A 12,166-nucleotide genomic window follows, 5' to 3' on the forward strand; every position below is an offset into this window, starting at 1 on the left:
TGCTCATCCGCAATCCTACATTCTGTCTTACCTCTAATTCTTTCAATTATAACCCTACCGTACACTTTTCCTGGTATACTCAGTAAGCTTATTCCTCTATAATTTTTACAGTCTCTTTTGTCCCCTTTCCCTTTATATAAAGGGACTATACATGCTCTCCGCCAATCCCTAGGTACCTTCCCCTCTTTCATACATTTATTGAACAAAAGTACCAACCACTCCAACACTATATCCCCCCCTGCTTTTAACATTTCTGTCATGATCCCATCAGTACCAGCTGCTTTACCCCCTTTCATTTTACGTAATGCCTCACGTACCTCCCCCACACTTACATTCTGCTCTTCTTCACTCCTAAAAGATGGTATACCTCCCTGACCAGTGCATGAAATTACTGCCTCTGTTTCTTCCTTAACATTTAAAAGTTCCTCAAAATATTCTCGCCATCTACCTAATACCTCCATCTCCCCATCTACTAACTCCCCTACTCTGTTTTTAACTGACAAATCCATATTTTCCCTTGGCTTTCTTAACTTGTTTAACTCACTCCAAAATTTTTTCTTATTTTCATTAAAATTTCTTGACAGTGCCTCTCCCACTCTATCATCTGCTCTCCTTTTGCACTCTCTCACCACTCTCTTTACCTTTCTTTTACTCTCCATATATTCTGCTCTTCTTATAACACTTCTGCTTTGTAAAAACCTCTCATAAGCTACCTTTTTCTCTTTTATCACACCCTTTACTTCATCATTCCACCAATCACTCCTCTTTCCTCCTGCACCCACCCTCCTATAACCACAAACTTCTGCCCCACATTCTAATACTGCATTTTTAAAACTATTCCAACCCTCTTCAACCCCCCCATTACTCATCTTTGCACTATCCCACCTTTCTGCCAATAGTCGCTTATATCTCGCCCGAACTTCCTCCTCCCTTAGTTTATACACTTTCACCTCCCTCTTACTTGTTGTTGCCACCTTCCTCTTTTCCCATCTACCTCTTACTCTAACTGTAGCTACAACTAAATAATGATCCGATATATCAGTTGCCCCTCTATAAACATGTATACACATGACAAAAAAAAAAAAAAAAGTCCAAAAAAAGTCCATACAGTCCGTAAGCCATGCGTGTCGTAAGAGGCAACTAAAATGCTTGGAGCAAAGGGCTAGTAACCCCTTCCCTTGTATAAATTACTAAATTTAAGAAGAAAAGCATTTGGCTTTATATTCAGGTCACCCTGCCTCATTGGGATACAGCCAGTTCATTGAAGAATAAAAAATATCCATTAAGTGTGTGTAACATGACAGCCACTTTACCTTCACAGTTAGCTTCATCTGAGGAATCGGGACACTCAGGCTGGCCACTGCATCTCCAAGACTTAGGAATACACAGTCGGGGATCATCACACATGAATTTGTCAGGTCCACACTCTGCTAGGTTATTGCCTGGGGGGAAGGGGAGGTAAACCTTTTAATTGTAAACAAGATATAAGCCACATCACAATTATCATCTAGATCACTATTCCACACAAGTTAAATAACTTCAGATATTCCTATATTGGCAGTTTGGAGGGACATATTGTGTATTTTTATATGCATATACTTCTAAACTGTTGTATTCTGGGCACCTCTGCAAAAACAGTGATTATGTGTGGGTGAAGTGAAAGTGTTGAATGATGAAAGTATTTTCTTTTTGGGGATTTTCTTTCTTTTTGGGTCACCCTGCCTCGGTGGGAGACGGCTGACTTGCTGAAAAAAAAAAAAATCCTATGTGCATGTTTCTTAAGTAAACAAAGTTATATAATTTATGTAATACAATAATGACAACTGCAGGGTCACTACAAGGAAAAGACCCAGGCCAGGATTTCGGACCAGACAAACATTATATACAGTAATGAAAAAAATAATGCTTTATCAGAGGTGACTAAAATGCTGGGAGCAAGGGGCTAGTAACCCCTTCTGTATAAATTACTACACATAAAAACAAAAACTTTCATTTTTCTTTTTAGGTTACCCTGCCTCGGTGGGAGATGGTTGGTGCAATGACAAAAAAAAAAAAAAAGTTTTATCAAAATGTACTTTAACAACAGATGCTATGAGTGAGGGGTGCAGGATATGATGATATGGTCCTTTTATATGAATTGATATGAATGGTGAGTATAGTACTGTACATGAGTGATTGTGAGAGTAAGGGAAGAGGAAGACTGAAAATCTGGACTGTGGATTGCTACACCTGTGGTACTACTATTATACTGTAATAAGAAAAAGAGGGGTAGGGATATTTAATGTTTGGAGGGACATCTGAACTGTCATATCTGCATGCCTCTAGCAAGATAGTGATAGTGTGAATGATGGTGAAAGTGTTTCTTTTGTGGGTCACCCTACCTTGGCGGGGACAGCCAGTGTTAAGAAAAAAATAAGATATATTATGAAAGCATAAATAGTTTTTAGTAACATCTCTATTTTTATAAAGTAAACAGTGTAGCTAATCAGTTATTAGTTAATCAAGGCATTATTTATGTTAGCTATATATTTCTTAAAGTGTACATTATCTATTCTCTCTGGTTGAGTGGTTTCCTACCACCATTAAACCAGGTAACTGGCTTCCCATTACAACAGAAAACAGAACACTGTAATAATGACAGATGAAAATGCTGAACAAACGAAAGCAAAAAAGAAATATACGAGATGAAATTTATGGAATAAAATTTGTTCTCATGTTGACTCATGAAATCGTAATGACACGATTGCAAACAAACCATACCATGGGTGGGGTTTGAACCCAAGAGCAGCCACTGGGCCAGCTAACTTCAATAAGATTCATTTAACTAGATATATTTCTACACCATAGGAAGGTTAGCAGAGGCACCACTGTGACCACAAATGCAAGTTTTTACAGACAAATCTCCCGCTAGCATGGCCTTGACGAACTCTAGCTCAAGTCCCCTCAAAGCCATCAACATGACTCATGAAATCGTGATGACACGATTGCAAACAAACCATACCAAGGGTGGGGTTGAACCCTCAATCAGAGTCTCAAAACTCCAGATCATCACATAGAAATATACCTAGTTGGATGAATCTTATTGGAGGTAGCTGGCCCAGTGGCTAACGCGACGGTCTGGAGTTTTGAGACTCTCTGATCACGGGTTCAAACCCCACTCATGGTATGGTTTGTTTGCAATCGTGTCATTACGATTTCATGAGTCATGTTGATGGCTTTGAGGGGACTTGAGGTAGAGTTCGTCACAGCCATACTAGCAGGAGATTCATCTGTAAAAACTTGCATTTGTGGTCACAGTGGTGCCTATGCTAACCTTCCTATGATGTAGAAATATACCTAGTTGGATGAATCTTATTGAAGCTAGCTGACCCAGTGGCTAACGTGATGGACTGGAGTTTTGAGACTCTCTGATCGCAGGTTCAAACCCCCACCCATGGTATGGTTTGCTATCATGTTACTCTACTTACTTATTTGATACTGCAGGGCAAATCCCTGGTGATCTGAGGAAACCTTAGTGTGAGAGAAAAACTTGACAATGATTCTCGGAGCTTTGGTAATGATAGGATATGGTGGCAGGTTACCGCACATGCGGCCTGTTGTTTCTGTTTTTTCCAGAGCTCTAGATACATCTGCATTTTTGGTATTCTCACTACTGTTTTTTGCTTGTACTGTATCATTAAATAATACTGTAGCAGAATTGTCATTATCATTATGCAGATGCTCCTCCCTTATTCTTCCTATTAAAACTGATGTACCATCGTGATCTTTAATGTGTTTCTTATTCTTCAATCCTCTTTGATGAGAAGTATTATATTCAGCAGCGTTTCTTCTGTTTTTAATGTGGGAAGTTTCTCTCTTTACTTGTATGTTGTGAGGCCACTTACTACCATCACTGTTGCCTTCATTCTCATCATTCTCTGCCTTACTGGTTCTTATTAATAACCACTGAAGTGGGCAACATTCATGTGACTTTTTACCACACTGTTTGTCTTCATCCAAGTCAAACTTGCTGAAACTGTTAATGAAAAAGCATTAATTACAGTCTCTTGTTAGATAATAAGTGCAAGATAAAAATTTGTTAACTAGAAAACCTACAATACAGAATTGGTACTTCTTGCCTATTGATATTCTCTAAAGTAAAGTACTGAATGTGACTCCTCAAGTTAAGACTATTGCTACATCTGGGAAAAGTTGGTCCCATTAAATGACAAGTGCAACAGCAGTTCACCCTGCAAAGCAGGAATGGTAGTAGCCTGCACTTCCCTCAGTACACTGTGATAAGACTCGTGCACTAGGAAGGCGCATTAAACTAAATTTTGAAGTGTGAAAAATTACTGTATGATAGAGACTATGGGGACTTTATATTAAAGTATGCCACACTATCTATTACTCACCAATGATTACCCTAGAATATACTCTGGGATGATCTACTGAGCCATTATTTCTCCCTGATCAAAAAGTTGTTTCCTGGATGTTGTTGTTCAAAGGACTCGGCTGAGTCCAGTGAACAATCCAGTTAGAATCCAGAATCTAGACATCTTGGGAGGTGGGAACTTGGGATCCACTCATGGCCCCTTCTGCAAAAAATCTTTTTCATAATTTAAAATGCAGTTTTCAGCTGTAGGACCATGGGGGCCATACTGCAATCATACTAACAGCTCACAAGATAAAGGTAGCTGTCCAGCACCCAGGATGAAGATAGCTGTCTAGCACTAAGAATGGAAATAGCTGTCAAGCACTCAGGATGGAGATAGCTGTCAAGCACTCAGGATGGAGATAGCTGTCAAGCACATAAGATGGAGACAGCTGTCAAGCACCCAGGATGAAGATAGCTATCAAGCACCCAGGATGGAGATAGCTGTCCAGCACCCAGGATGGAGACAGTTGTCCAGCACCCAGGATGAAGATAGCTGTCAAGCATCCAGGATGGAGATTAGAGTTTTAGATTAGATTTTGCTACCAAAGTGGCTAGTTTACTGTACACCCCATATCCATCCTGTGGACAGTAGCACAAGAGCATGTCTTTCTTCTTTCAACAAACCGGCTGTATCCCACCAAGGCAGGGTGGCCCAAAAAGAAAAACGAAAGTTTCTCTTTTTAAATTTAGTAATTTATACAGAAGGGGTTACTAGCCTCTTGCTCCCGGTATTTTAGTCGCCTCTTACAACACGCATGGCTTACGGAGGAAGAATTCTGTTCCACTTCCCCATGGAGATAAGAGGAAATAAACAAGAACAAGAACTAGAAAGAAAAATAGAAGAAAACCCAGAGGGGTGTGTGTATATATATGCTTGTACATGTATGTGTAGTGTGACCTAAGTGTAAGTAGAAGTAGCAAGACATACCTGAAATCTTGCATGTTTATGAGACAGACAAAAGACACCAGCAATCCTACCATCATGTAAAACAATTACAGGCCTTCGTTTCACAAGAGCATATGGCTACACAAAAAAGTCTAGGAAATAGCCCCAAAAGGGGCCTAGGAGTACATCTGGATTTATATCTACAGTTCACCTATCTGTTAAAAGCAAATTTAGGAAATTTGCTTAATATATCTTGTATCTTATTTTCATTAATAAGATATCTTGAAATGTCACACAGGTTTTTATACTGTATCTCTATGCTCCTTAACCCTTTGAGGGTCGACAGGCCCTCTCCGAAACTCGTTCTCAGGGTCGGCCAAATTTAAAAAAAAAAAAAAATTATTTTCTCTTATGAAAAGATAGAGAATCTTTTCCCGATCATAAAGACACCAAAAGTTTGAAATTTGATAGAAAACTTACGGAATTATGCTCTTGCAAAGTTAGCGGTCTCGGCGATGTTTACGCATCGGCGATTTTGCCCACTTTGAGCCCCATTTTTGGCCAATTTCACTGTACTAGTCGACAAAAAACATGAATATTTCGCTAGAACTCCATTTTTTCTATCGAATGGGTGCAAGAAACCACTCATTTATGAAATTCAACTATCCAGTACAGTGGTCAGAATTTAGCAATTTTGCCAATTTCACACAAATTTCAAAAGATGCCAATTTCCGAATAGGGTCCAGAATAAACAAGAAAGACATTCCTGGCACTAAAATGACATTTCCTCTGGTCATTAGTCACGTCTCAAGGCCCCTCTTATATTCTTTTGCTTTCCACTTTGAATTTTTATTCTCACAAAAAATAGAAGATTTACTGTTATGCAGACTACTGCATTAGTGTAAGAAATGGTATAAATATTATTGGTGCACTTGTGAAAGAATATTAGACTCACCAGTTGACGTGTATTGCACGCTTGGCACGATTTGTTTACTTTTGAAGTTTGGTAAAAATCGAACATTTCTGCTACTTTGAGCTCAATTTCAAGGCACTTTTCTTTGTAAAACCAGTCAAAATCATCTCAATTTCTGTAATATGTCTTCCATTTTATAAAATGAGACCAAGAAAACTAGAATACAACAATAAATACCATACGAAAATACACTGCAAAGTCGCTGATTTATTCAAAAAAAATGGTAAAAGTTTTTTTTTTCTCATTATGCACTGTGTGCTGCAGGATTTTTTTTAGACTGTGCACACTGACCACATAGACCCATTCTTTCATATGAAGGCCTACCAGCTTTCTCCCACTAGATTTGAGGCCGCTAGAATTTATGAGTACTAGTACGTCAAAAACCCCTACGCGTAAGACGTACTAGTACGACGAAAACCCTCAAAGGGTTAATAAGTGGACAATTAAGCACATAGTGCTTAATTGTCCACTTATTGCAAAGTATGTGACCATAGGGTTGGTCACATACTTTGCATTTGGTTTGATCATCATCTGTGTCTCCCCCAAACTACCGCAACATCAGTTAGTCTGTTCGTATTGCAAGTTGCTCCATAATTGTACTTATCTACGTTCATGTTATCACAGTGGGTTACAGATCTACTCAGGTTTCTAACTGCATTCTTGTGACATTCAGTTTCATTATTTACTTTTCTCCTAATATTATTCCTAGTCCTAAACACAGATACACCAAAGTTATATTCTACATTATCCTTCAGGGTATTCTTCTTGGCTAACATATCAACTTCATCATGAAGAAGTAATCCAATGTGTGATGGGATCCTTAACAATTGTACATAAATTCCATTTTCATGTATTTTTGAGTATCTATACCTGGCTTCTCCAATGAGCAAGTTGTTAAGAGTCATTATGTGAATCAGGACCTTCAGTAATGACATGGAATCAGTAATGATGATAGAGTCAAGCTAGTGTCATAAGTTAGCTTTAGCACCATAGGATGGCAAACAATTCAATTTGCAGGATGGAGGTAGCTGTTAAGTGGGGCAAAATCCAACTAGACAGGTATAAGATACAGGAACCTAAGAGGAGCGAGGAGCAGTTTCACTACATACTAAAAGATTGTGCCAGAAACTGTGGAAGAGGATCTACATACACAGAAAAGGGCAGAGCCATCAAAGGAATGCAAAACACCAAGGAGACTCACCCTGCAAAGTCAAAAGATTCTGTCATTTGAAATGCACACAAAAACACCAAGACAAGTGCTGTATACTAATATGATCACAAGCATACGCCAAAGCATAGAAAAGTGATCCACCAACGAAAAATATAGCAAATGGTCTGACCAAGATGGCTACAAGGAAAAGGGGGATCATTTCATGCTGCCCCTGCCCATGCTTTTTTTTTTCATGAGCAGGAAAAGGCACAACAGAAGAGTTCTTTCAAGGAAGGCCAGTATTTGGCTCACCCTCTGAAAATGAGGCCAAAGTAACCAGTGAATAATCTGCATAAGGCTCATCAACTCAACAAACCCTTCAGAGCCAAGATGATTATTATATTAGGGGAAAGCATTAAACCCATAGAGGTTATATGATGGGAGGAAAAAATGGGAGGCATTTAACCCTTTTGGTGTCTGTGCTGTTATTCAACAGCTTTGAAGCCAGAGTCCGTGCCATAGTACTACACCATGAGCTCATCTCATTCATATAAGGTGTGAGCAGTAAATTTTGGCCTAGATAAGAGAGAATGGATCTACACAGTAAGTGTGCACCATATAAAAAAAATCCTGCAGCACACAGTGTATAATAAGAAAAAACTGCCACTGTGTGTTTGGTGTAAAACAGCAAGGTGCATTTTTGTATGGGTTTTATCCCTGTATTCATTTTCTTGGTCTCATTTGATAAATGGAAGATATATTACAGAAATGTATACAACTTTAATTAGTTTGAGGACTGAAAATAGTTTGAAATTGAGCTCAAATTAGTGGAAATGTTTAATTTTTGCTGATAATCCAGAGTAAACAAATCACGTCATTCATCCAATACGTATACAACTGGTCAGTCTAATATGCATTTATGAATGCGCTGATGTTATTTATACAATTATTAAAATAATACATAACAGTAAATCTTCTATTTTTTGTGTGAATAAAAATTCAAAATGGAATTTACATATAAAACCTGAGAACATAACTAATGAACACAGGAAATGTTATTTTAGTGCCAGGAATGCCTGCATTGCTTATTCTGGACTCTAACTGACTGGGCAATTTTCTTGTGCTCAATTGATAAAATAGAAGACATATTAGTGAAATAGCTAAGAATTTGGATGACTGGAACAATGATTTAGCCAAAAACAGGACTTAAAATGGGCAAAATCGCTGATGCGTAAATATCGTTGACACAGCAAAATTTGCAAAAATGTAATTTTGTCAATTTTCTATCAAATTTCATACTTTATGTTTCATTACATTCAGAAAAAGATTCTCTACCATTTCACAAGAAAAAATTAAACAAATTTTTTTTGAAAAATCTTGGACACTGGACATTTTCCAGATCGGGGGTCTGAAGACTCAAGGGGTTAACTTACATCCAAGGAAAGGAAGAACCAGTCCAATTCCTTGGATCAAGAGCCTCTCATCATCAAGGAATCTCTCTTGAGAGGACATAAAAGGATGAATGCACACACACATATGACATTCCACTGTCACCCACATTCAGGGAAGAAGGGAAACTGGCAGAAAAATGAACTACTCTACTGTATAGAATTGGATGCAGGGCTGGTGAGCCGACCCCACCTGACACTAGACCACAACACTAAAAGAGCAATGATGAGCAAACAGGTGAAGGCCCAATAAAACATCTATGACCATACTGAGACTAGACAAGGAAGGTACAGTATTAGTTAGGTGACAAGTATATGTTCCAGGCTGGATTTTCACCCAGGGCCCCAGAGTAAAAAAAATTTAAAGTCAAGTAATTTTGTAGTACAGTATTTCCTGAAAAGGGCATTACCTGAGAATGACAGTGTCTTGGTGTGGGTTGTGAAGAATCCATGAACATGAGATGTGGATGGGAGGAGCTCCAGGGTAAAGAGGTGAGGTGATGGTTCCTGCAGTTGTGTTAAAGTGGGCTGCTCCTCCCCGACATGCTAGCTTGTTCACAAGTTTTCCATGTATGTTGCTCTGCAATGCTGATGCTGTCAGCAGTTCTGCAAGGAAGAAAACCCTATCAAAAAAGTCCCAGGCTGAACAAGATATACTCGATACAGGATAGAATAAACTTTTTTTTTTTGTTGTTGTTGTTAAAACTTGAGTAACTATAGATGGATAATTGTAATAGTGAAATTTCATTAAGGGTAAATGACTGACTTTGAAAATGAGAATTTGGGATTTTGCTGGTTAGGTTTGATCTTAGTCAAGAACTTATTTAGTTTATTTACCATTTCAGTAATTAGGATAAGAGGCTCATTTGGTTTAGTTAGTAGAGTTTCTTTGATCTTAGCAAATTTCCTTGTATCCAGCATTTCAATGTTTTCAGGTCTTTTTTATCTCCTTGTATTTCATTAAATTATACCCATTCTTCATTTATTCAGGCTTCCTACAATAAATATATTCACCACTCAATATCAAGCTAAGGACAAAAATATTTTAAGGTAAGTAATGTGTGTACTGTATATGCATTTGTTAGGCCTAGTTTTAATGCTCACTTAACCCTTAAACTGTCCAAACGTAGATCTACGTTTTTTTCAACATTTGAAAGTATGTTTGAAAGCATGTAAAAAAAGTAGATGATCTTTTTCTTTTTTTACATTTGAAAAAGTGTAAAAAACTTTGATCTACTTTTTTTTTGTTATATTTGAAAATATGTAAAAAAATACATAGATCTGCTTTTGGAGCACTACGCATGTGAACATAGATCTGCTTGGACAGTTTAAGGTTAATATATGATAGTGTAAACATGTTATCAGGATTTTATATGCATATGAAAGTAAAAAAAGGCTACATTTCACTTTACAGCAAGTCTTGCTTTACAGCAGTAGCCTGGAACCTAACCTGCTGTATAAGTGGGGCCGTCCTGCACTGGTGGTTGTTCTGACTAAATGAAGTTGATGCTTATTTATTATGATACTGATTATGATTACTGTTTTTAGTAATCTAATGTAGCTACTCAATAAAAATGTAAAAGCCTAAATATATAAAAGAAATTACAAAATGTAAGTCAAATCTTGTACAATGCTCAATACAAAATACATACATAAAAGGAATACTGAAGAATAATGCATTAATTCCAAGTGAACATCTTATTTTGGCATCAAGTTGATATATTATTATTATTCCTGTACTATTACTAGAAGTCGGCCTAGGAAAGGTTGGAGGGAGGAGGTAAAGGATGTTTTGTATGCAAGGGGCTTGGACTTCCAGCAAGCATGCGTGAGCGTGTTAGATAGGAGCAAATGGAGACAAATGGGTTTTAGGATTTGACGTGCTGTTGGAGTGTGAGCAGGGTAATATTTATGAAGGGATTCAAGGAAATCGGCAGCCGGACTTGAGTCCTGGAGATGGGAAGTACAGTGGACCCCCGGTTAACGATATTTTTTCATTCCAGAAGTATGTTCAGGTGCCAGTACTGACTGAATTTGTTCCCATAAGGAATGTTGTGAAGTAGATTAGTCCATTTCAGACCCCCAAACATACACGTACAAACCATACCCCCGGCCGGGATTGAACCCGTGGTCACAGTGTCTCAAAACTCCAGCCCGTCGCGTTAGCCACTAGACCAGCTAGCCACAATAAGATTCATCCAACTAGGTATATTTCTACACCATAGGAAGGTTAGCACAGGCACCACTGTGACCACAAATGCAAGTTTTTACAGACGAGTCTCCAGCTAGCGTGGCCGTGACGAACTCTAGCTCAAGTCCCTTCACTGCCGTCAACTCTATGACCGTGGGTTCAATCCCAGCCGGGGGTATGGTTTGTTTGCAATCGTGTCATTACGATTTCTTGAGTCATACACGTACAAACGCACTTACATAAATACACTTACATAATTGGTCGCATTAGGAGGTGATCGTTAAGCGGGGGTCCACTGTACAGTGTCTGCACTCTGAAGGAGGGGTGTTAATGTTGCAGTTTTATAACTGTAGTGTGAGTGCACTTCTGGCAAGACAGTGATGGAGTGAATGATGGTGAAAGATTTTCTTTATTGGGCCACCCTACCTTGGTGGGAGATGGCCGATTTGTTAATAAAAAAAATTATTTCTGTATTATCATCACTGTATGATTATTACTGTATTATTATTATTCTTATTACTGTATGATTATTACTGTATTATTATTATTAGCCATTTATTTTTAATTCATGGGGGAGGTAAGCCCACAGTGGATATATAGCACTAGCAAAATGGAAAACAATCAGTTGAGTCCATAGAAAGGGAGGATGGGTTTAATTGCTCAAATCAAGGATAATGCTAGCCAAGATACGACTCACCTGCCAATATTATGATCAGCGCTGAACGCCTCATATTGATAGTCTCTACTATATGTTGGCTACCATCACAAAGAAATGGCCACTGCCCTCCATTTTTCAGCCTTATCATACACCTGTTAATTTAAAGACACATCAGATATCTTGGTAATCATAATTATATAGACACAACCATCCGTGCCTGTATTGGGGATAGATGCGACCATCTGTGCCTGTACTGGGGATAGACATGACCATTCTTGCTTGTACCAGGGACAGACGCAACCATCCGTGCCTGTACTGGGGATAGACGCAACCATCCACAATTATATTAAGTCTGAAATGCTGAAAACTAACTCTGAGATACAAATAATTAAATGAATTAAGCATTAAACTATAACAGAATACTATACAAGATTAGATAACTT

The 12,166-nt window shown here is 38.2% G+C and overlaps 1 protein-coding gene across 3 annotated transcripts in view; it reads right to left on the reverse strand.

The window, feature by feature from the left end:
* LOC128700015 (low-density lipoprotein receptor-related protein 12) overlaps positions 1-12,166 on the reverse strand; it is a 46,752-nt gene that overhangs the window by 29,972 nt on the left and 4,614 nt on the right. For all 3 annotated transcript variants that reach the window (XM_053792928.2, XM_053792929.2, XM_053792930.2), the window contains exons 2-5: positions 11,763-11,875; positions 9,285-9,480; positions 3,468-4,015; positions 1,314-1,442 (exon numbers count right to left, since the gene is read on the reverse strand). In XM_053792928.2, coding sequence (XP_053648903.2) covers positions 1,314-1,442; positions 3,468-4,015; positions 9,285-9,480; positions 11,763-11,871 — 982 coding nt within the window. In that variant the 5' untranslated portion in view covers positions 11,872-11,875. The remainder of the gene's footprint in view (positions 1-1,313; positions 1,443-3,467; positions 4,016-9,284; positions 9,481-11,762; positions 11,876-12,166) is intronic.

The sequence above is a fragment of the Cherax quadricarinatus genome, chromosome 64 (genome assembly GCF_038502225.1).
Source record: "Cherax quadricarinatus isolate ZL_2023a chromosome 64, ASM3850222v1, whole genome shotgun sequence".
Taxonomy (NCBI): Eukaryota; Metazoa; Arthropoda; class Malacostraca; order Decapoda; family Parastacidae; genus Cherax; species Cherax quadricarinatus.